Source organism: Microcaecilia unicolor, chromosome 5 (assembly GCF_901765095.1).
Source record: "Microcaecilia unicolor chromosome 5, aMicUni1.1, whole genome shotgun sequence".
Classification (NCBI taxonomy): Eukaryota; Metazoa; Chordata; class Amphibia; order Gymnophiona; family Siphonopidae; genus Microcaecilia; species Microcaecilia unicolor.
The window spans coordinates 346,219,185-346,244,988 of record NC_044035.1 but is presented as its reverse complement, the minus strand read 5'-3'; the positions used below and the strand labels follow the sequence as shown (position 1 = coordinate 346,244,988).

Here is a 25,804-nt window from a genome sequence, read left to right as displayed (position 1 = left end):
AACTCATATGTGTATACCTTACCTTGAATTTGTACCTGTCCTTTTCAGGGCACAGACCATATAAGTCTGCCCAGCAGTATTTCCCGCCTCCCAACCACCAGTCCCGCCTCCCATCAGCGACTCTGGTACAGACCGTATAAGTCTGCCCTCCCCTATCCTCGCCTCCCAACCACCACCCCCTCTCCCATCAGCGGCTCTGGTACAGACCGTATAAGTCTGCCCTCCCCTATCCTCGCCTCCCAACCACCACCCCCTCTTCCCCCCCCTCTGCACACACACAGAGGCAGTTTTCAATTCTTGTACAGCATTCCCCCAAACCCTTTTCTTCCCCTCACCCCACCTATCAATCCACCTCAGAATCTACTGCCTCATGCCCCTCACTCTGCTCTCTCTTACCCAACTACCCTAAGTACGGAGTTTATCAAATTTCTGGTGGTACCCAGCTGGATCCCACCCTCCTAATCTCTTGTTCCTCATTCCTGTTTTACTTACTAGGGGCCCCACAAATGCGAGAGGTTCCAGTCCCTGCCTGGAATTAAGAAAGGGGCAAAGGCACTTTGTTCTCAGGTACATGATACATGTAGCAGGATGTACAGGCTCCTTTCTCTGGCCCTTTACATCAGTTCTCTCAAGCTGGGGAGGGGCAAGGCAATTTTGTACCACCTCTCAGAACTGTTTATGGCACTTTCAGGCTGTTTATCTGCCTTCCTGCTTTTCATGCATGCAGGATCAAAGGCAGCTTCCAGCCACTTTTTAGGCATGTCAAAACAGGCTGATATACTGGCTCTAGAAACACCTTTGTATCTTGTTTACCTTCTGCCTTTGAGTAGTCAAAAAAAAAAAAAAAAAAAGGCAATCAAATGGTGCAATGAGAGAGGGAGAAGTGCATTAGCTTTAAGTGGCTACAGATACAGTTCATCATTCAGACTCACAAAATGTTTATTCACAAATTAAGTTTGCTCTTACAACTTTGACCCTTGAGCCACTAATACTGTACATTGGAACATTTGCAGTACACTGCCTGAGGAGGACAGGACCTTTACTATTTCCATGTTTTAGACTTATAAAAGACATTGCCTGTACCTGGATATTTTGCTGGCTTTTTTCTAAGGTTATATTTGGCAGCCTAACATGGTGCTCCCAGTATAGTCACACTGGAGGTATTGTTCAAAAGATTGTAAACAGTAAACTTCATTGGCTTCGAAAAAAACTTCATTGGCTCCCTATCAAAGAACGAATCAATTTCAAAGTCCACACACTAATCCACAAGATTATCCACGGTGAATCTCCAGGCTATATACTCGACCTGATCGACCTCCCCACCAGGAACATGTCTACAACCTCACGAACTTACCTCAACCTACACTACCCCAATTGCAAAGGACTCAAGTACAAAACCTATTATGGATCCAACTTCTCCTTCTTAGGCAGCCAACTCTGGAATGCCCTCCCCAGACCAATTTGATCACTCAGTGACCATCTGCCCTTTCGTAAATCACTAAAAACCCATCTGTTCAGACAAACCTACCCAAACGATCCAGATTAATTCCCATAAACCCATCTATTCATCACATATCCAGGAGACAATGACAACGACCTAGACTACATCTCCCCTGCTTATCCCTTGTTCTATCCCCTTTCGCCTCATCGACCCCTCCCCCAATGCTCACCTACCCTTACTCACACCTCTCCTACTCCCTTCACTCTTGCCCATCCCCCTCATCTAGCCCTCCAATTGCTCACTTACCCTTGCTCATACTTCTCCTACTCCCCTCATCCCTGCATTTCTTCATTCTTATTTCTTTTATTACTCCGATAATACTCAACTTATTTCTCTCCACCAATACTTTGTAATCCCAATTACTATGTAAGCCGCATTGAACCTGCTTTGAGTGGGAAAGCGCGGGGTACAAATGTAATAAATAAATAATAATACTAAATAAACAAACATGTATCTGTGTCAAAGAAGTCTCTTTGGAAAATGCCTCCCACGCAGAGTGGGAAAAAGTATGCAGGCTGTTTCACGTGTACACTCTTTTACCTGTCTGGGTAAAAGGCAACTTTACGTAGGTGGAGTAAAAGTACATGTGTAACAAATCCTCTAGTGGTGGAGTGCAGAATTACACTTATAAATAATTCAGCAGAAAAAGGTCATGGATTATGAGGTTTCCAAAGAAACTCCACACACAAAGGGGATTTGACAAGAAAAATGAATATTTTATTAATAACAACAATAATAAGGAAAAATTATGTTTCTTACCTGATAATTTTCTTTCCTTTAGTCCCAACAGATCAATCCACAGATGAGTGGGTTATGTCCCCCTACCCGTGGAGATAGAGAGAACGCCAGAGCTCTGCCATAAAGGATACTGTGCAGCAGCCTCACTTCCAGTATGTTCAATACCAAAGCAGTAAGGATATAATGAGCCCATGAACAAAACTCCTGCCTCTTAACACAAAAAAAGGAGGAGAACCAGCAGCAACTGTTGCCAAGCAACTGCGGCCTTTCCCCTGCATCAAAAGCAAACAAACTCAAGGGGTGACACCTGCACCCAACCCCATGTCACAAAGGAGTACAAAGGTGGGCCTCTGGATTGATCTGTTGGGACTAAAGGAAAGAAAATTATCAGGTAAGAAACAATTTTTCCTTCCGTTACGTCCCATAGATCAATCCAGAGACGAGTGGGACATACCAAAGCAGTCCGTAAGGAGGGACATGACAATCCTTGAAAAACAGGAATGCTGCTCCAGAGGCCTCGGCCTCCTGGCCAACCGTAAGCAAACATGGGTGCAGCAGCAAAGGAAGATCCACCGGTCAACTCAGGGCGGCTCATGGGGACCACAGAAGTCAATAGCGACCCAGGAGGGAAGGCACAACAAAACCCCTTGCCAAGACAAGGAGAAAGCCATGTAAAGTAAGAAGGAAACTTGGAAACAGGGGGAATACACTCAATCCCACACAGATCATGGCCACAACAGAGAGGAGCACTGTATGTCCACTGACTATAGCGAAAGGGACAAAAGGAAGGCTATCTTGCTCATAGCCAAGGGCAAGGAAATGCAAACCTAGGGGGGAAAAAGGGAAGGAGAAACAAAACCCAGGAAAACATGGTTGCTGCTGCCCTGCAAGTGAGGATAGGCCAGGCAGAAATGCTAGGAGAATACAGCATGAGAACACAAACCAACAAGGGTGAGAATCACTAAGACATGCCAAGCTGTAGGATAGATACCCAGAAAGGGGTCAAGATAAAATATAGAAAAAAAACCAAGGTTCCCCACAAGGGGAAAGAGTTATGGAGGTGCATTTCCAGACACCAGCCAAAGGGTCAGTGCATGGATATTCTCAGCCCAGGGTCCGCAAAACCACCAGCCTGCACATCGTTTGATGTATGATATTACTTTGCTGTTAGTAATATTTGAATTTATTTTGCAGTATGTTTTCTTTTAAGAGTACTATAGCAAATTTCGGTATAGTTTTGAGGAAAGAAATTTTATTATGTTTTATTGTACTTTGCATGTGGTTTGTTCCCTGCTTAGACTATTATAGATATAGCAGGTTCTAAATAAAGTTTTATTATTATTATCCGGGCGGAAACTAGAAGCCCTGAATGAGTTAGAGTACGCCACTACCTTCTCTTACAAGAGCACGCAGATTTGGAATGCATTACCTACAGACCTGAAAACAATCAAAGAAACAACTATGTTTCGAAAATCTCTGAAAACATTCTTCTTCAACAAAGCCTACAATGAAAACCTATAACTTCACTAAGTCCACTCAATTATGAACGCACACCCTATATAACTACCTCAACAACTCTCTTCCTTCTTCCTTCTTCCCTCTCCCCTTCCTTAATCGCTACACATAACTAACTGTATCTGATATCCAGCTATGACAATGTTATCAAATCTATGTAAGCCACATTGAGCCTGCAAATAGGTGGGGGAATGTGGGATACAAATGCAATAAATAAATAAATAAATAATAATAATAATAATAATAATAATATAGGGTACAAGACCTCAGGGTAGGAAACCCTGAAACACAACCCCCTGAAAGAGGCATTGACATCATCCACCCATGGTTCAGCGGTCCCAAGCAAACTGGTTGACCCGAGCATGGAAGACGGCACAGTATCCAGAAACCAATGAAGAACGCCATCAATTACCAGCAGTTAGTAGAGAAGAAAAGGCACCCCAAGCAGTGGAGAATGCCACCAGCAGGTGGGTCAGAGAAAGACAGTTATCTCCAGGCAGAGATAGATAGGGCATCCAAAGTGGAGTCGAATAAAAGGGGAAGAACTCCTATAGATAACATTGTACAAGATAAGGTCTCCAGTAGCCTTATACATGTTCAAATGCAAATCCAAAGATGAATGTGCCAGATGACGTGTCCACTCTGTGACACTATGGCGTAGCAAAGTCCTACAGATAAGAAAAGATGTAAAAGGAAAGACTGCCAGACCATAAAGACATGCTATGCCGCTAAGGCCCATAGCCTGATAGCTAAGAAGAGTATCCTGCAACCACAAAGGCTGCCGTCCTGTTTAAAAAGGTCATATGCTCATCCAAGAATGAGACCAGACCCCAGTCTGAGTAAGAGAAAAAAAAGAGGCCAGATTGGGCAAGAGAAAGATATTCCTCTGAGAAGAACAAAGGCCTAAAAACAAGGAAAACACAAGCCCCCTTCAAACAAAAGGTAAGATGTCAGCCCCACAGGGCACCCTGGTATCTCCTCAAGGGAATATAAGGGCTACCCACCTGAGATCCAAATGCCAGACCTGCAGACAGGGCCGCCATGCCAGAATGGAACAGAATTTTAAAGGGTTTGCCAGATGGTAGGTCCATAAATGTAGCAAATGACATCCCTGAACGAAACCGGATGCTAGCCATGGAATAAACCAGATGCTAGTGCTGTCAAAGACTGGATGTCAGCCCTGATAGGAGGCAGGACGAATAGTGTTGGAGTGGGGACAGAACCTGGGTCTCATGGATGACAGTCCACTGCACTGATCGCTAGGCTACTCCTTAGACTTCATGAGTCAAACATGTAAAGGAATAGAATGACCTACCTGGAAAAAAACAGTATGCTAGCACTGTAAGAGGCAAAATGCCAATCCTGTAACGAGGCTGCATGCCAGAAGACAGGATGTCCATTCTGAAAGAACATAAGAGGGCAGGATGTCCATTCTGAATTAACCTAAGATGGCAACAGTGCTGCCAGAAGACAGGATGTCCATTTTGTAAGAAAATAGGATGTCAACCCAGAGACAGGATAGCAGATCATCCAGAATGAAGCTAGGATGACAGACCTGACATGACAGTCAGCCCCGACACGAGAAGAGACCAGATGACAGTCCCCTAGATGGTCAGAATGCCAACAGGGAGAAAAATAAGCTGCAATGTAAACAGACCAGATGCTAGTCCTGGAAGCAAACCAAATGCCAGCATCAATGCCCTGCCAATGTCATAGATAAGGCAGCAATCTCTGGAGAAAAACAAAAGGGGAGCTGAAATCCAAAGGACCTGCCCCATAAGCAATAAGCACTGCAAAAGAAGACTGCAATTGCTTCAGAGCTCTCAGTAGGTTAAAGAGCATGGTATTGGGAAAGACTACAGTGGAAAGTGAACCGGAGAAAGCCAGCAACTGGCATGGCTGTAGGGAAAAACATATTAATGAGGCCATTGTAAACTCAATGCAAATGTCCTGATGAGATTCAGAACTTATCCGGATTGCTAACAAAGTGTCAGTGGTGACCAGGAAAACTAGTCCTCCATGAGTCAATGAGGAGCAAATAACCCCCCCCTCCCCCCCCGATACTAGCCAGGGCAAATCTGACCATGCATGAAGCAGAATGCAGGAAACAGCAAATCCGCACGATAGAAAGGAAGCCCAACACCGGAGGTAAGCTAAAGACAGCGCTAGGCTAAGCAGCCATTCCCATTGCCACATAGTGCTGCCTTGAAGTAGGTAAAGCAAAGCCCACAGACTACTACTGCTTTGGTAAAACATCTGACACTCAGCCAGTAGAGAAACTGTAGGCAGACTCAGGAAAGGTCCTGCAAGTAGGTGCTTTCTGGTTTTTTGTTTTATTTTTACAAAACCGTGCAAAGAGCACATAGATCACCCAACGCCAGCTAAAGCATACAAGGAAATAAGGCACTGAAATAAAATTGTACTGGCCACTGCCAGAAAGGTTTCCCCGACTAAGAGAATTAGCTAAGCAGGAAATTGATGACCCAACGAAAATTCCATAAAAGTGAAGTCAAAATAAGGGAAGAAACATCCCCAAAAGTACAAAAACCTGCTAACTGGTGGACGCAGAGCCCGCAAAGACCCGCCATGTCCCCTCCGCCAGTCCTGGGGAAGAACTTGGGGTAAAAACAAAGGAGGAAAGCCAGCTGTAGCTAACAATAAGGACAGGACAAGGTCCTGAAACTGCTCACCAGGAATCCCAACAGGAGCTGCCATGAGCGCTCCACGGGCTAGACTGTCAGAGTAAAGGCACTTACAGTTTTAGGAGAGATGTGGAAAACAGAGTCAGGGAAACAGAAGAGCTAGCACCCAACACACCCAGACATTCACTGGCAAACTGTGCTCTGTAGCTTTTTTTTTTTTTTTTTTTAAAGAGGTGAATGGATGAGCTAGCCAGACTGGAACCAGAGAGGCAGGCAAATGGTGGTGAAGGGGGGAAGAGATCTGGCTCCACCAGGTGTATCCCCAACAGGCAGGCAGAGAAAGGCAAGGCTCCCAGCTCAACTAGACCTGAGGGAACAGGCCAGGAGCAAGCACCATCCTGAGAGCTGCACAGGATATGTCAGTCCACCTGCTGAGATAGAGAGAATACTGAAAGTGAGGCTGCTGCACGGTGTTCTTTATGGCAGTGATCTAGCGTTCTCTCTATCTGCACCTGCTGGTAGGGGGACATAACCCACTCATCTCTGGCTTGATCTGTGGGACATAATGGAATAGAAATTTTAAAAAATGGAAGTGTTCAAGTGGAGTGGAGGAGTGGCCTAGTGGACTTTGGTCCTGGGGAACTGAGTTTGATTCCCGGCACAGGCAGCTCCTTGTGACTCTGGGCAAGTCACTTAACCCTCCGTTGCCCACCGCATTGAGCCTGCCATGAGTGGGAAAGCGCAGGGTACAAATGTAACAAAATAAATGTTTCAGTAACAGGGTACCATTCGGTGAGGTAGGATAATATTGCAGTAGAATAGTACCCGGTGTTAAATACTTTGCAATAGAAATGTAATTGGGAACAGGAGTTGGGGGTCACTTTGGCACATTGGGATATATCAATTTCAATTCCACGCATACCCACTCTTGTTACAGATGCTCGTTTAAGGGAATGTGCTTATAGGGTTACATACAGAGGATATATCCTGCCCTCACAGATGTTCCACATGGGGTGTCTGATGGAGCCATCATGTTTGAAATGTGGGGGTACCTCAGGTAATTTATCCCACATGTTTTGGAGTTGCCCCAAAATAAAAGTTTTCTGGCGTCGCATTAGACACCTTTGGGAATTAGAGTTGGATATACAGAGTGAGGGAACAGTGGAACAATTGCTGTTAGATCTACCGGGTGCCTTTAGGGGCCGAAACAAGAATGAAGACAAGCTCCTCCGCAAAATGTGTTTGGTTGCTCGAAAATGTATTTTGCAATGCTGGACGTTACCGGAACCCACGGCTTATTGCATTGGAGGAATGAAATACATCTGCTGGCGACCTGGGAGGCAAAGGTTATTCGGGCTTCGCCAAAGAGAAGGAAAAACTTCCTTGCCATCTGGGGTCTGTATATACAGATTTTACACCCCCAAGGTCGTAGTCTGCTCCTTGATACTATTGCCAGCTCCCCTTCTAAGAGGATCCTTAGTTCCTAGAGGGGAGAGGGGAGGTAGGGTAAACGTTAGTGGGATGGGTAGGTTTTTTTTTTTGGGGGGGGGGGTTCGGGAGGGGGGTAGGGGGGATAAAATTATTTGGTTTTCTTTCGCTTAAGCACTAATTGGGGACCCATCATAGATATTATTGTCTCATTGGTTATATTACCAGTTGACTTCTTTTTCTTCTCATGTTTTCATATCCTGAGGAGCTGTGTCTGGTAGTCTTGTGTAGCTTTTGGAACCAACTGATAGTAAGCAACATTTAGTGGGAGGGGTAAGGAGATGGGTATTCCATTGATTAAAAAGTTGATGATTGTGGACAATGTTATATTGTTTCTTCACAGATCGTTGCTATTTGTATTTTGGTCTGTCTCGTCAATAAAAATTATTAAAACACAAATACTTTGCAATAAAAATTATAATAGCAATAAGAAGTCCAACTTAGCAGCAATTAGCATCTCAACAATTTCAAACTTAACTCCTGTAATGATACAAAATATCCTACACACTTTCCCAGAACTGGGTTGTTGCTTGGCTCTTCTCAGCCTTCCCACCTCGAGGACTACGAATCTCAGCAACAAGCAGATCAAATACCCAAATACAACCTTGCACAGTATTAAAAAAAAAAAAAAAAAGGAATCTTTTGTCTTAATGTGACTTAAATTCAGTCAGGTCAGTGTCCTAATGTGGATATGCGTATGGATACATAGCTCAAGTGGGGGGATGACAGTTTTCTTCTTTGGGGCAGGACCCCTTTACCGGGAGAGTCTCACGGGAACAGCTCCAATCTCTCTGGACAAGGGCACACATGACTGGACACCCACATAGGCCAAACTCTTCAGGGATGTGGAGACCCAGCCACGCCACTCCCTCCCAGCATTTTGCTCTGGCCCTGTTCTCCTCAGCACTGACCCAGACTGCATAACTCCTCGTGGCTAATACTCTACCCAGCACATCCCTACACTTTGCCCCTCAGGCTTGCCTCACATTTTCCCCTGGGGCCTCAAACAGCCAATCAGAAGTCTTGCAACAGACCTCACTGCACATCCTCCCCCCCATTACAAAACCCATAAAATTTAAACAGTAAAGCTCTTTTGTCTGGCTCTTAAACCTCTCACACCCTCTTACAGCCATGCTTTAGAGTGTCTGTGAAAGTCTGGACATTTAAAATCACTTAACTTCCAAACCAGGAAACTCACAATTTGTAACATTTCATAGTTAAAACTTCAGCAAAGGAAGTCACAGCTCTCCTCTAGCAGCTCTGGGCACCTGAATTCTTAGTTTTATAACAGTGCTGGAGAGTTTTCAACACTTTAAACATTTTGACTAAAAGGTGTCAAGAACATCCACATACATCAGTCGGGCACATGGTAACCCCAAAATAAATGATAAAGAATATACAAGTAAAGGCTGATAATGTGAATACTGGCACTGTTGCTCACATATTTCCAGCTTGTGCTGATCAAGCTCCTTTGTTCTTTAAGCATGGGTGGCTGGGGTCCGCACAGAATGGCAGGCATGGCTCTAACCACCATGTTGGGCAGACTGGATGGACCGTGTGGGTCTTTATCTGTCGTTATTTACTGTGTTACTGTGTACAATGAAACCTAACTGAAGCCGTACAAAAGCAGGGTGGCAAGGATGTTCCAACTTTCTAACTGCCACCACATCCTTTGTCTTGGAAATGGAAAAAAAAAGGTGAAAGATAATGAGTCCATTTCCATATTTAACACATGTAAAATCTCCATATCTGTGTATTTCTGTGTAAGTAAATAGTAAGCAAGTGTTTGTGAAGCTGGAAAGAGAACCAACAGGGACAACGTACCTAAGGATTGGATTAGGTATGGAAGTCATCTTCATCTTTTTCAAGTAAAAGCTATTTCCACAAAAAAAAAAAAAAAAAAGTAAACATGAGAGCCAGGACCATTCCTTGGAGTGGAGGAGTGGCCTAGTGGTTAGGGTGGTGGACTTTGGTCCTGGGGAACTGAGGAACTGAGTTCGATTCCCACTTCAGGCACAGGCAGCTCCTTGTGACTCTGGGCAAGTCACTTAACCCTCCATTGCCCCATGTAAGCCGCATTGAGCCTGCCATGAGTGGGAAAGCGCGGGGTACAAATGCAACAAAAATAAAATTAAAATTCCTGTACAAATTGGCCTTGGCAAAGGGGGAGGAGGGGGGGTCTAATGATATGACTAACTGACTGCTCAGAAAAGGTCAAAATAATTCACAAAAATAAAATCAAACAAAATAAAACATGGAAAAGAAAAGAAGATGATACCTTTTTTTATTGGACATAACTTAATACATTTCTTGATTAGCTTTCGAAGGTTGCCCTTCTTTGTCATATCGGAAATAAGCAAAAATAAAACAAATTCTTCATTTTACTTAATTTCTTCTATAACGCTCCCAAACTTTCTCCCCACCTGACGATTTTAATCATCTACCACACACACTCTCTCTCATTCAATGCCTTCCCCTAGTGCACCTTTCCTGACATACTGCTCTTTTAGCTCCCTCCCCATAACACACTTTCTCCCCCAGCTCAGAAAGGGTCACCAGGGCTGGTATTAAGACACTGGAGCCCATCTGCAGGCTATGCCTTTTTTCTCTTGAAAAAAACAATCCCCAAGAGACTTTCAAAAGAGAAGTGAATGAAAGGGATTCAGTATAGCTGTGCCCACAGCTGAGCAACTCTCAATGAAAGAAGCTGTTATTTTGCGGCTAAAATGAACGCTCCATGCATCATAATACCCCCTCAATTAAAGTGGTAATATTGTGCAATGAAACAAATCTCTTGTTTGTATACGTGCAAATACCACGCAAAAGCTATAAGTATATACTTTTTTCAAGTCATTAATTGTCTCTTCTGAAATTGTCCAACTTCACATTAAACAGAGAACAAACACCACTAAGAGGCAAAAATCAATAATCTACAACAGAGTAACACTGATTTCAAATTCTCACTGGCAGCGGTCGTCCGACAGAGTACTGGTTCGAAGAATCCTTCATCAGGGATGAAAGGTGCTTGTCATTCCTATACTTTTAGAGCTGCAATATTCCTTTCAAAAGTTTGCAGTTAAGTGACTCATAGCGTGGCAGTGCCTCAATTCCTTCTCAGGTGGTGTCCATTTCTTCTCCAATGTTGTCTCCCAAGTCAAAAGAAACCTGATCAGCTGGATTTCACTTTTATCTCGAGACAGGCTTGGAGCCCTCTGTACAATGGAGCCCAGAGCAATTACCCTGTTTGCCATTTCCTAACACCAGCCTGGAGTGTCACCCTTGCTTACTTGCCCCATTAGTATCTACCATCTTGTTTCCAAATTCAACACCACAAAGCCACTTCTCCCCCAGTTTGTTAACCCCCCCTTCTCGCTTTCCCAGCAAGATTGCTGCAGGTGCCACTTCCAGAACAGCTGTTCTGTCTTCTTTAGGTATCATGTGACTCTTAGCAACTTTGACCCACACAATGTCCAAACTCCCCTGCTGTTTCCAATGACTCATCAGAATAGAATGGGAGTTTAGATACTGCAGCTTTAAGTCACTGACAGCCATGCAGCACTGGAAGAAAATGAGACACCTGTTCCACAGAAGGTGAGAGGAGAGTGCATTGAGGTAAGAGAGTGTCAGAGGATGGCACTTAAGATCAGCAAGAACCTCCACTGCCTCCCTGAACTTACAGTGACGAACACTGACATGCGGACAAATGTATGCTCATGTACACTCAAGGCGGTGTACAGTAAGAATAGATCAAACATGAGCAGGAGGCAATTAGAGCAGTAAAAATATTCAAACAACAAGTATGGCATGGTATACTACTTGCAATGACTACACAATACATAATAGAACATTATAATTGGTAGTGAGGGGTAAGGCAAAGTTGTAACATATAGATGAGTAAGAAAGTAGGAAGAATTAGAAAGTAAGGTCATTGATTTGAAGAAAGTTGCACATGAGGTCAGAGAGATGGTTAAATATCATCTCAGCTAGGGTAGGAATGGATAAACATGTCCCGCTGCAGTATGTGCAGCCCGAGTCAATCCTTGTGTGTGTGAGTGATACTAACAAGTTAGTTACTTCTTCCGTTAAAGGCTTGGTTGAAGAGCCAAGCTTTCACCTGCTTCCTGAAGCAAAGGTAGTCTTGTGTTAAGTGGAGCCTTTCAGGCTACTCTGGAGAAGGCTCACTTGTGGGTATCACATCATGTAATGTCTTTTGGAGAGGGTGTAGTTAGTGAAAATCCTTGGGAGGATTTGTATCTACAAACTGCTTTGCAGTTGACAGGGATAATTTGCAATCTTTACTCTGTCTGCTCTTCCTGTAAAAGTACCTGGCTTATTTTTCTCTTTGTTGTAACTTGTTAAGATGCCTTTACTTCACTCTTTTGATGGTGTCCTGTAAAGATATCCCACTCTGAGCCATGCGCTTCTAAGCGACTGTTCGCTTTCTCCCAATTTCTAGTCTAAAAGCTGTTCTGTTCTCCTTTTTAAACATCCATGCCAGCAGTCTGTTTTTCCCCCAGTTAAGATGAAACCTGTGTTTAAGAATAGGATCCTCCCTCCTCTGAATAATGCTTAGTTCCTAAATAAATGTTGAAAGATTTCAAATGTTTACCTAAGAGCTTAAATTTGACTTCCTGAATCTTCCTTTCACATTTTCCCTTGTCTTTGGTATTCACATGTACCAAGACATGTCCTTAGTCCTGTCTACAATCTTATCTCAGTGATGCATGAGGTCCATCACCTTTGCATCAAGCAAGCAAGTGACCAAGCATTCCTCATGCCCACTAGCCACCCAGCTGTAATTACTCTCCTAACCTCTCCCTCCTAGGTAGAAGCCCTTGGAGAACCATCTTTGGTATGAGAGGATATTGCATCTCCTGGAGGGCTTGTCCTTGCAAAAGGATCTTTCTGCTTCACCAAGGTGATGCTCTTACAGGTCACCTGTCTTCCAAGGCAACACAGAGGTTGCCAGACCTAGAAGTAAGACTATTATGTCCCTGAAGCTCTCCTCTACATACCTCTCTGTCTACCTCAGCTTCTTCAAGTCTGCTTGTCAAGCTTCCAGAGATCAGACTCATTCTCTGAGATCCTGGAGCTCTTTGTACCAAGTGCACATATACTACATCACCAGCTGGTAATCATACTTTTGTGGCACTTGATTTAAAAGACTGGGTAGCGTCCATCTCGCTGCTGAACTGCTGTCTCCGCCTTTATATTGGTGAGTTGTTGAATTATTAAGGCCTAAACTGACATAAAGGGGCTTGAGATTATTTTGTATATTTTAAGCTTTTATCTTTTGTTTGATTCTCAATGAACTGTAAATATTGTATTGAACATGATCATTGTGAATCACTTGCTGACAAAAAATACCCTGTGTAACAAATTTCCCTTGTCCTCTTAATTGCGATCATTTTTATTCTTTTACTCTTTTTTTTTTTTTTTTTTTTTTTTTCCCTTTCATGGTAATTTTTTAAACTTTTTATAATGAAAATGTAAACCGCTTTGGTTGGGCCTCAGAAAGGCGATCTATCATGTCTGCAATAAACATGATTGCCTCTAAATTAAGGAATGCCTGGGGGGTGTGAGAGTTGGGGAAGGTGGGTGAGAAAGAAGACTAATCTGAGGCAAAAGAACTGAAGACCATCTAATTCCCGCCCGTAACCTCCGTTCACAGGATAAATCCCTCCTCTCAGTACCCTTCTCCACCACCGCCAACTCCAGGCTCCGCTCATTCTGCCTCGCCTCACCCTATGCTTGGAACAACCTTCCTGAGCCCTTACGCCAAGCCCCCTCCCTGCCCGTCTTCAAGTCTTTGCTTAAAGCCCACCTCTTCAATGCTGCGTTCGGCACCTAACCCTTACCGTTCAGTGAATCCAGACTGCCCCAATTTGACTGCCCCTATCGGACCGACCGTTCACTTGTCTATTAGATTGTAAGCTCTTTGAGCAGGGACTGTCTCTCTTTGTTAAATTGTACAGCGCTGCGTAACCCTAGTAGCGCTCTAGAAATGTTAAGTAGTAGTAGTAGTAGTAGTACCAGAATGACAGAGAACCATGGAGAAAGACAAGAAAACTGACTTTGATAAGGAGCAATATCTTCCAGGCAGTCAAGAACCTATGGATGACAGCTGGGAGATATACTTAGCATGAGCAGTATAAATGGGAACAAAAAGACCAGGTGTGTGGACCAAACAGTCCTTATCAGATACCTACTGTGATACTAAGTTTCAGAAGAATCATACCATAACAATTATTTCAGAATTCAGATAACAAAAACTGGATACACTGTAAGACAGCATTCAAGTGGCATTCCAGGAAATATGCATAAAAATTCCAGTTTGTGGCTTCTTACCTCTGTGCAGGAGGTCCGTCCATTATAATGTTGATCCATAAGATCTGCATAGCATTCAGTGGATTGGGTAAATTAAACACCGTGGATAATGTTATGAGGCTTAAAGCCGAAATACTCCTGTAGAAAGAGGGAGACAGGACATCACAATTCTAGGCCACACTTCTGAAGGAATTTGGCAATTTTATTGAATTTAAAAAAAAACTTACGTGCTTAGCTGGAACCGAACAAAATTTTTGATATTGTAAAATATCCCTTTTCCTTCCTCGATGGCATTCCTTAAAAAGAAAAAAAAAAAAAGATATAGGTGCAACTCAATATGAAAATAACAGGATGGCTTTAAAAGAAGGATGGTTCATAATTTGTAAATATTTGCCTATCTGAATGGCAATTTATGCTGTGACCTCTTTTGCGAAATACCAAGTAATCAGGCTGACCCTTGATTGCCACTGGCAGTGAATTCCACCACTTAGCAACTTGGTATCTGCAGAGTGAACAGACTTATAGTGATATTGTGATGTGACAATATACATCCCTTTCAAAACAAGACATCAAAGAAATCTTCAACGAAATCAATCAAAGTCTACACATCATGAACACATGGGCAGACACATTCCGCCTGAAATTAAATGCAGAAAAAACTCAATGCCTGGTACTCACCTCCCAATACAACACTAACGAATTCAACGCGATAAATACACCAAACCTAAACCTTCCAATATCAAAAACGCTAAAAATCCTTGGAGTCACTATCGACCGCCACATAACACTTGAAACCCACGCAAACAACACAACTAAGAAGATGTTCTACTGCATGTGGAAACTGAAAAGGATAAGACCATTCTTCCCAAGATTCGTCTTTCGTAACCTAGTGCAATCCCTCGTCCTCAGCCATCTGGATTACTGCAACTCATTATACGCAGGCTGCAAAGAGCAAACACTGAGGAAACTTCAAACAGCCCAGAACACAGCAGCCAGACTCATCTTCGGAAAACCAAAGTATGAAAGGGCAACACCACTACGAGAAAAACTACACTGGCTTCCACTTAAGGAACGCATCACTTTTAAGGTATGCACACTAGTCCACAAGATCATTCACGGCGAAGCCCCAGCCTACATGTCCGAGTTGATTGACTTACTACCCAGAAATGCTAGAAGATCTTCCCAAACATACCTCAACCTCCATTTCCCTACTTGCAAGGGCGTGAAATACAAGACGCTACACGCGTCAACCTTTTCTCACATGAGCACGCAGCTTTGGAACACACTGCCGCGCAACTTAAGAGCGATCCACGAACAAGCATCCTTCCACAGATTACTGAAGACCCATCTATTTGAATCAATTTACAGAAAGAACCAAAACACAGAGTCCACACTCACTGTTCATCAATGCATCATACATCCACTTACGATCTCCCATCCCCCATAATTCCACATTACTCATACATTTACTCACAGAAATATGTACACCATATGCCTTTGTGTCTTAACACTGCCCTTAAGCTTCCCATTGTCTCCTTCCAATGTCTCAATGTTGATGTCCCATTGTGATATTCCTAATGATAATTCGATTATCTCGCATAACTTGTACAATATAACCCATAACCAAGTTGTAACAAATGTATTTTCATTATTCTTATCTTATTGTAAGCCACACTGAGCCCACAAAGAGGTGGGAAAATGTGGGATACAAATGCAAACAATAAATAAATAAATACATTCTCTTCCAATCTGGAAGATGAAATCTAAGGTAGTCCCTAGAACCAAAGGTTATATTGCAAAGGGGAATAATTATTAAGGGCTACAGGTAATCCGGTGCCATGAAAGAGTAAAGCACATAATTTAAACATAACCCTGGCTTTAACGGGCAGCCAGTGCAGCTTGCATAATAATGGAGTTGCTCTATCAAAATATGATACCTTGAGGACAAGCCTAGCTGCTGTATTTTGGGCTGTTTACAGCCGTCTTAGGACACCTTCCTTATATCCAGCATAGATGGAATAGTAGTAATCGAATCGAGTTAAAACCAAGGATTGAACTAGCAGTCTAAAGATGTCAGGCAAGAAATATGATTTGATTCTCCTTAGCTTCCAAAGAGACCTCAAGGATTTTTTCACTTCTGAGGAAACCTGAGGCTCGAACATGAGGTGACTGTCAATTAATACACCCAGGGCCAGATGCACTAAACTTAACGAGCCATTACCGAGCAAGTAGTAAACCGTGGCAAGCACTAAATGCTTCTCCGAGCCATTTTCCGATCACGGTAGCAGCTAACGAAAACGGAATGCAGATGAGCAAATTAGTACCCCAATGTGTATAAATCGTATTGTAATGAGATGCACTACAGTTTTCCGATTACCTAACCGTGGAAAATCTAACAGGAGGTCTGTACCTCTCGCTGGGGCTGCGCAGCCTCTAAAAACTTCTATAAATGTAACAAAAAAACAAATTGGGGAAAAAAACATCCAGTGCTAGTCAGGGATGTCCTTTATGAACGTCCTTCACTTCCTAGCCACATCCAAGTGCTCGTCACTTCCACACTATCCAAACTCTCCAAGTATCATTGCCACCTGGATCCGTGCCCCAATTATCTGATGAAAAATGTACCAGAACGATTACAGAACTCACCACCCACTTAAATTTCCTAGTTCAACAAGGCTCCTTCCCCTCCGAACACGGCAATATTTTACTTACACCGATATCGAAAAACCTGAAAAAAACAGCGAATGACATCACCAAGTATCGACCTGTGGCCTCCATCCCTCTTCTAACCAAACTGATGGAAAATAGAGTGACCTCCCAACTTAACGAATTCATACAAAAATTCTCCATACTATATGAATCACAATCAGGTTTTCGACCTGCACACAGTACAGAAACAGTATTACTCACCCTGGTAACTAAGTTCAAACAAGAAATTTCAGTTGGCAACAAAATACTTCTTCTGCAGTTCGACCTATCCAGTGCATTTGACATGGTAGACCATGACATTCTTACGAAACTACTGGACAAACTAAGAATCGGCGGAAACATCATCAAGTGGATAAAAAGTTGTATCACCACCAGATCTTATCAGGTTAAATCAACCTCATCAGTATCACCTGCATGGTCATCAAAATGCGGAGTCCCCCAAGGCTCACCCCTATCCCCGATCCTTTTCAACCTTGTGATGATTCCTCTAGCAATATCCCTATCTAAACATGGCCTAAATCCCTACATCTACGCTGATGTCACCATATTCATCCCTTTCCAATCCACCCTTACAGAAATCTCAGAGAAAATAACCACTGCCATGAGCATCCTAACATCATGGGCCAACGCTTTCAAGATGAAAATGAATAAAGAAAAAAACTCAATGCCTAATCCTATCATCATAACACGCTACTCAGATCCCAACCATCCTGACCAACCCTGACGTTACAATCCCTATATCTGACTATCTAAAAATTCTAGGAGTAACATTAGACAAACACCTAACTTTAGAAACTCATGCAAAAGCCACGACGAAGAAGATGTTCAACATGATGTGAGTACTGAAAAGAGTAAAACCATTCCTCCCACAGAAAACTTTCCGCAATCTAGTACAATCCACAGTGCTCACCCATGCCGACTACTGCAACAGCATCTTCATCGGTTGTAAAGCCCAAATCATGAAAAAACTCCAAACCGTCCAAAACACAGCAGCTAGACTCATCTTTGGCAAATCACGATTCAAAAGCGCAACACCGTTACGGGAAAAACTTCACTGGCTCCCCATCAAGGAACGCATAAACTTCAAAGCCCACACAATGATCCACATGATCCTCCATGGTGAATCTCCAAGCTATATGTCCAACCTGATCGATCTTCCACCCACGAACTGGATCAAATCTTCTCGAACATATCTCAATCTCCATCTTCCCAACTGCAAAGGCCTCAAATACAAAACCTACTACGCATCCAACTTCTCTGTTATAGGCAGCCAACTCTGGAATGCCATACCTCGACACATCAGGAAAATCATTGAACACCTACCCTTCCGGAAACTACTGAAGACTTACCTCTTCAAACAAGCCTACCCAAATGAACCATCCTAACTCTTGAACCCAACTCCACAACACTAGTATTACCCAAACACCAATTCCTTTCCCCACATCTCTTACTATTGACCTACTCTATGAAACAATGTCATCTCTGATACTTTGTCTCTTGCACTGTATTAATTCTGTGATACTTTGTACCACACCCTATGTAACTATGCATATTTTCAAAGCACTTAGCCTTCCAAAGTTCCATAGGTTTCTATGGAACTTTGGAAGGCTAAGTGTTTTGAAAATGAGCCTAAATGTCATCTCGGATACTTTGTTCCATACTTTATATTAACTCTGTGCTACTTTGTACCATACCAAGCCGCACTGAACCTGCTATCGAGCGGGGTACAAATGCTACAAATAAAAAATAAAAAAAATAATACAAATAAAATAACACAAGCTGGACATCTTCCTGCAGCTTCTGTGATGGGTGTCCTTCTCGGACGTGTTTTTCTTACCTGCCATTAGGAAGGACTTCTCTGAGAAAAAAAAAAAAGGATGTCCCTGTTTTTCTTACCTGCCTAAACTGACCACAACCACAGTTCTCTCAACAGTCCCCTCCAAGGTTGTTTTCAGCTTGTGCCCCCCCCCCCCCCCACAAGATTGGGACGTGCAAGGAAGTCCAAATCAAAACTTTTTGGATGTCCCTCCCTCCAGGTCTCTCTCAGCCAATCCCAGCACGTTTAGCTGTTACCAGTATCAGCTAAACGCGCAGGGATTGGCTGAGAGAGACCTGGAGGGAGGGACGTCCAAAAGGTTTGGATATGTCTTGATGCATCGGGAAGGCCTTAGAAGGACCTGTAAGCCCTCTCACGATCAATGAAGATGGAACTCCTGATGCAGAAGCAGAAGGTTCCTCAATAGAAAGCACTGCCAGTGCCTCAGAAATAAGAGTATCAAGCTCCTCTTTATAAAACAACCTCAGTACTTTTGGATCTCCCTCCTCTAACATCTACTTCAATGTTGGCTCCTCTGAACAGACCAAAGCCACATCAGATAAGGAGGGAGAAGCAGAGATAGCCTCATCTCCCCACTCCTGGAGGTCTAAACAAAATCACTTAGGTGCTGGAGGAGTAGGAAGACAAGAAACTGAAGTACCTTGAAGCAGCTTTGACAGTCTCTGCTTCAGTAAATAGGCCTGGTGTAAGAGCAATATAAACTCTGGAGAAAACAAAGATCCTGATGCAGATGAATGATCTGTTGGGCCCTGAGGCTGTAAAATGGAGGCTGTACACTGTGTATGATCAAACAGAGTCTGTTCCTCACTGCCAGTTGGCCCCAACAAAATGGTGCCCGTTCCCATCTCTTGCGTACAGGCCCCCCCTGTTGGAGAGCCCGAAGTCCCCAACATATTTGGATGCTTCGCCAAATCCGAAGATGTGCTGCTGCCGTTTCCTCCACATCCAGTGGGATTCCTGGCTTGCACGCACTGCAACACCAGCCAGCGGGTCCCACAAAGGGAAAACCATTTAACTGCCTCCACGGGAATCGCCATTCACCCCGACTGTCACAATTGCTGGTGAATCAGGATCCCTCCCCTGCGGTTCCGAGTCAAACTTTAGTTGGACTTACAATTGCTGCTGTTCCCCACAAGCTCACAGTCTCTATTAAGTCTTACTCCAGATGAGAATGGATCAGGACTGATACTCTGTCCCATGCTCTCCAGTAAACCTCTTTCCGTTGTTGTGCTGGAAAAAGAGAACTCCACAGGAAATAGGGCAGAGGCAAAGGGAGGGAAAAAGTAAATTCACAGGGCACCAGAGGCACGGATATGAAGACCTCCAGATATGACTCTGTAGATTCAAGCCACCCACAAAGCTCAACTAGGGACCAGGAGCAAATCACTCAGAACCAGAGGCTGAAAAGTGTGTCTATCCACCTGCTGGAGACAGGAAATTAGAGCTGGACTGGATGACAATAGAGAGATGTCTCAGCTCAGTTTTTAGTTCTCTTATCTCCACTTGCTGGTTGATGGACATAACTATCCCACAGGTTCTGGAATAGTGGGAAGCTACATAATAGAAATGCAACTTGTGGAAGCCGTCTTTTAAAGTAAATAGAAATCTCAATCAGTTACGTAATGTCCGCTGCTATTTTGATCAGACTACTAATCTAAAAAAAACCCAAACTATTCAGAATACAGCTATTAAACTCATTTACCACACCCACAACTTTGATTGTGTTTTATCTTTACTTCAGAAGCTGAAATTGGTTACCTATTGAACAATGAATTTTAAATACAAACTCCTCACACTCTTACCTTCTCTGCATTTAGGCGTGGATCCCCTATTTGGCATCTTTGACTATAACCTACTCTCATTCTTCATTTTTTTTTTTTGTTACATTTGTACCCCGCGCTTTCCCACTCATGGCAGGCTCAATGCGGCTTACATGGGGCAATGGAGGGTTAAGTGACTTGCCCAGAGTCACAAGGAGCTGCCTGTGCCTGAAGTGGGAACCGAACTCAGTTCCTCAGTTCCCCAGGACCAAAGTCCACCACCCTAACCACTAGGCCACTCCTCCACTCCTTTAAATGATCACCGCCTTGTTCTTCCCAGTCCCAAATCAGCTTTCTTCTTTATGGCCCCCTCACTATTGGAATTCTCTTCCTCTCTCTATGCCTTCTGAATCCTCTTTCAAGAACTTTAAAGTAACTTTAAAAACCTGTTATTCAATGAAGCTTTCATCTGAATACCTAGTTATTGAAGACACTTGCAATTGGTTCATCACCGGTTCATTCCCCCCCTTTTTTGTCCTGCCCTCCATCCTAGTTACTTCCCCACCCCCCCACACAAACAATTTGTTGGTTTCTCTTAGACTTTAGTCTCTTTGTTGACTAAATGGTTTCTTTCCTATTGAATTATTATAGTTCCTTTTTTCAATTTAGTTTATATTTTTAAATTTGTAAACCACCCAGATATAGAAAGTTTTAATAAACATAATCATCATAAAGAACTGGACCTCAAAAAAGTATGAATCTACAAATTCTTCAGTTGTTTTGTGATTTGAGCTAATACATTTAAGCATCCAATATGTAGTGTCAGCAGATGTGCCTTTTTACAAAAGATCGATTCCAGCACTGCTTTCACACAGAATGGATTTTGCTTGGCCATGTGAACACTCACCTACTTTGAAAATACTTAAGCAGCTACATACATGATAGTGGAGAAGTCGTCATCCACCAGTATCATATCAGCAGCCTCTTTACTAACATCAGTTCCAGCCTGTCCCATGGCCACTCCAATATCAGCCGACTTTAGGGCCACAGCGTCATTAACACCATCCCCAGTCATTCCTACTATGGCGCCACTCTGCTGCAAAGCCTGCAGACAAAGAGAAGATGACACAGCAATATGTGCAGATGCTAATGGAAGAAGCCATCACAAAAATAACAGGGCAAAAATGCATGTACACACACACACTCACGCCCCCCAACCACCCCTTCAGGAACATCACTTTTCTCCATCACAGATGGCTAATGCTTGTACTTTTAGCTAGGGATTCCAGACAACTGTCAAAGGCACAATTCATAAAGGCGAAACGAATGTAAACCATTTTTATTATTATTTCTTCTTTCATTATGATTTCTAAGGGACAATTTTGGATGAGAAAATAAATACACACCCAAACCAGGCCAAATACACTTGACCCAACAGAGTGACCTAAACACAAACCTGGCAAATTATACATACAGCGAGTTATTTCAGAAAGCATTTTCTGCATGCAAAGCACATTTTACATTCTGGAAAATGACTGTTATAAAATTGTGCAGAAATACACATATCTGCAAGTATGTAATACTTTCATGCAAACTGCATGACATTCCCAGGTACATAGTTTAGCAGTGTCTTTCTTCTATGTTTGTGCAGCGCTGCGTATGCCTTGTAGCGCTATAGAAATGCTAAATAGTAGTAGTAGTAGCAGGCCTACGTTTGTGCATTTATGTGCTGCTGGGGTCTACTGTACAAGCCTATTTCACAAAATTATATAGGGGCCTATCCTGCTTTCATAAAAGGGTATGATACATACCTGTAGCAGTTGTTCTCCGAGGACAGCAGGCTGATTGTTCTCACGACTGGGTGACGTCCGCGGCAGCCCCCACCAACCGGAAATAAGCTTCGCGGGACGGTCGACACGCAGGGCACGCCCACCGCGCATGCGCGGCCGTCTTCCCGCCCGTGCGCGACCGCTCCCGCCAGTTGAATGACTAGCAAAAAATATGAAATACACAACTCCAAAGGGGAGGAGGGAGGGAAGGTGAGAACAATCAGCCTGCTGTCCTCGGAGAACAACTGCTACAGGTATGTATCATACCCTTTCTCCGAGGACAAGCAGGCTGCTTGTTCTCACGACTGGGGTATCCCTAGCTCTCAGGCTCACTCAAAACAAGAACCCAGGTCAATTGAACCTCGCAACGGCGAGGAAACAACAGAAATTGACCTACGAAGAACAACTAACTGAGAGTGCAGCCTGACCAGAATAAATTCGGGTCCTGGAGGGTGGAGTTGGATTTACACCCCAAACAGATTCTGCAGCACCGACTGCCCGAACCGACTGTCGCGTCGGGTATCCTGCTGGAGGCAGTAATGTGATGTGAATGTGTGGACAGATGACCACGTCGCAGCCTTGCAAATCTCTTCAATAGTGGCTGACTTCAAGTGGGCCACTGACGCTGCCATGGCTCTAACACTATGAGCCGTGACATGACCCTCAAGAGTCAGCCCAGCCTGGGCGTAAGTGAAGGAAATGCAATCTGCTAGCCAATTGGAGATGGTGCGTTTCCCGACAGCGACCCCTAGCCTGTTAGGGTCGAAAGAAACAAACAATTGGGCGGACTGTCTGTGGGGCTGTGTCCGCTCCAAGTAGAAGGCCAATGCTCTCTTGCAGTCCAATGTGTGCAACTGACGTTCAGCAGGGCGGGTATGCGGCCTGGGGAAGAATGTTGGCAAGACAATTGACTGGTTAAGATGGAACTCCGACACCACCTTCGGCAGGAACTTTGGGTGGGTGCGGAGCACTACTCTGTTGTGATGAAATTTGGTATATGGAGCATGAGCTACTAGGGCTTGAAGCTCACTGACCCTACGAGCTGAAGTAACTGCCACCAAGAAAATGACCTTCCAGGTCAAGTACTTCAGATGGCAGGTATTCAGTGGCTCAAAAGGAGGTTTCATCAGCTGGGTGAGGACGACGTTGAGATCCCATGACACAACAGGAGGCTTGATAGGGGGCTTTGACAAAAGCAAGCCTCTCATGAATCGAACGACTAAAGGCTCTCCAGAGATGGCTTTTCCTTCCACACGATAATGGTAAGCACTAATCGCACTAAGGTGATTCCTTACTGAGTTGGTCTTGAGGCCAGACTCTGATAAGTGCAGAAGGTATTCAAGCAGGTTCTGTGCAGGGCAAGAACGAGGTTCTAGGGCCATGCTCTCACACCACACGACAAACCTCCTCCACTTGAAAAAGTAACTCTTTTTAGTGGAATCCTTCCTAGAGGCAAGCAAGACCCGGGAGACACCCTCAGACAGACCCAACGCAGTGAAGTCTACGCCCTCAACATCCAGGCCGTGAGAGCCAGAGACTGGAGGTTGGGGTGCAGCAACGCTCCGTCGTTCTGCGAAATGAGAGTCGGAAAACACTCCAATCTCCACGGTTCTTCGGAGGACAACTCCAGAAGAAGAGGGAACCAGATCTGGCGGGGCCAAAAGGGCGCGATCAGAATCATGGTGCCGCGGTCTTGCTTGAGCTTCAGTAAGGTCTTCCCCACCAAAGGTATGGGAGGATAAGCATACAGGAGGCCGGTCCCCCAATGGAGGAGAAAGGCATCCGACGCTAGCCTGCCGTGTGCCTGAAGTCTGGAACAGAACAGAGGCAGCTTGTGGTTGGTCTGAGAGGCGAAAAGGTCCACCGAGGGGGTGCCCCACGCTCGGAAGATCTTGCGTACCACTCTGGCATGGAGCGACCACTCGTGCGGTTGCATGACTCTGCTCAGTCTGTCGGCCAGACTGTTGTTTACGCCTGCCAGGTACGTGGCTTGGAGGAGCATGCCGAACCGACACGCCCAACGCCACATCCCGACGGCCTCCTGGCACAGGAGGCGAGATCCGGTGCCCCCCTGCTTGTTGACGTAATACATTGCAACCTGATTGTCTGTCCGAATTTGGATAATTTGACAGGACAGCCGATCTCTGAAAGCCTTCAGTGCGTTCCAGATCGCTCGGAGCTCCAGGAGGTTGATCTGCAGATCCTTTTCCTGGAGGGACCACAGACCCTGAGTGTGGAGCCCATCGACATGGGCTCCCCACCCCAGGCGAGATGCATCCGTCGTCAGCACTTTCGTGGGCTGCGGAATTTGGAATGGACGTCCCAGGGTCAAATTGGTCCGGATGGTCCACCAGAGCAGTGAAGTGCGGCAACTGGTGGAGAGGCGGATGACATCTTCTAGATTCCCGGTGGCTTGAAACCACTGGGAAGCTAGGGTCCATTGAGCAGATCTCATGTGAAGACGAGCCATGGGAGTCACATGAACTGTGGAGGCCATATGACCCAGAAGTCCCAACATCTGCCGAGCTGTGACCTGCTGAGACGCTCTGGTCTGCGAAGCCAGGGCCAAGAGATTGGTAGCCCTCGTTTCGGGAAGGTAGGCCTGAGCCGTCTGGGTATTCAGCAGCGCTCCTATGAATTCCAGAGACTGAGTAGGCTGGAGATGGGACTTTGGGTAATTTATCACAAACCCCAGCAGCTCCAGAAGTTGGATAGTGCACTGCATGGACCGGAGGGCTCCTGCCTCCGAGGTGTTCTTGACCAGCCAATCGTCAAGATATGGGAACACGTGCACTCCCAGCTTGCGTAGATAGGCCGCTACCACCACGAGGCACTTGGTAGACACTCGTGGGGCAGAGGCGAGCCCAAAGGGCAGCACACAATACTGAAAGTGGCGTGCGCCCAGACGGAATCTGAGATACTGTCTGTGAGCTGGCAGTATCGGTATGTGAGTATATGCGTCCTTTAAATCCAGGGAACATAGCCAATCGTTTTTCTGAATCATTGGCAGAAGGGTGCCCAAGGAAAGCATCCTGAACTTTTCTTTGACCAGGAATTTGTTCAGGCCTCTCAGGTCTAGGATGGGACGCATCCCCCCTGTTTTCTTTTCCACAAGGAAGTACCTGGAATAGAATCCCTGCCCTTCCTGCCCGGGTGGTACGGGCTCGACCGCATTGGCGCTGAGAAGGGCGGAGAGTTCCTCTGCAAGTACCTGCTTGTGATGGGAGCTGAAAGACTGAGCTCCTGGAGGACAATTTGGAGGCAGGGAGGCCAAATTCAGGGCGTATCCGCACCGCACTATTTGGAGAACCCACTGGTCGGAGGTTATGAGAGGCCACCTTTGGTGAAAAAATTTTAACCTCCCTCCGACCGGCAGATCGTCCGGTACGGACACTTGTAGGGCGGCTATGTTCCCGTGGATCCAGTCAAAAGCCCGTCCCCGGCTTTTGCTGTGGAGG

General features: G+C 44.7%; 1 protein-coding gene across 1 annotated transcript in view; it reads right to left on the bottom strand.

The window, feature by feature from the left end:
• Positions 1-25,804, bottom strand: part of ATP2C2 (ATPase secretory pathway Ca2+ transporting 2) — a 211,102-nt gene that overhangs the window by 27,587 nt on the left and 157,711 nt on the right. Inside the window, exons 21-23 of the mRNA XM_030204530.1 lie at positions 21,456-21,622; positions 14,439-14,507; positions 14,233-14,349 (exon numbers count right to left, since the gene is read on the bottom strand). Of these exons, the coding sequence (XP_030060390.1) occupies positions 14,233-14,349; positions 14,439-14,507; positions 21,456-21,622 (353 nt within the window). The remainder of the gene's footprint in view (positions 1-14,232; positions 14,350-14,438; positions 14,508-21,455; positions 21,623-25,804) is intronic.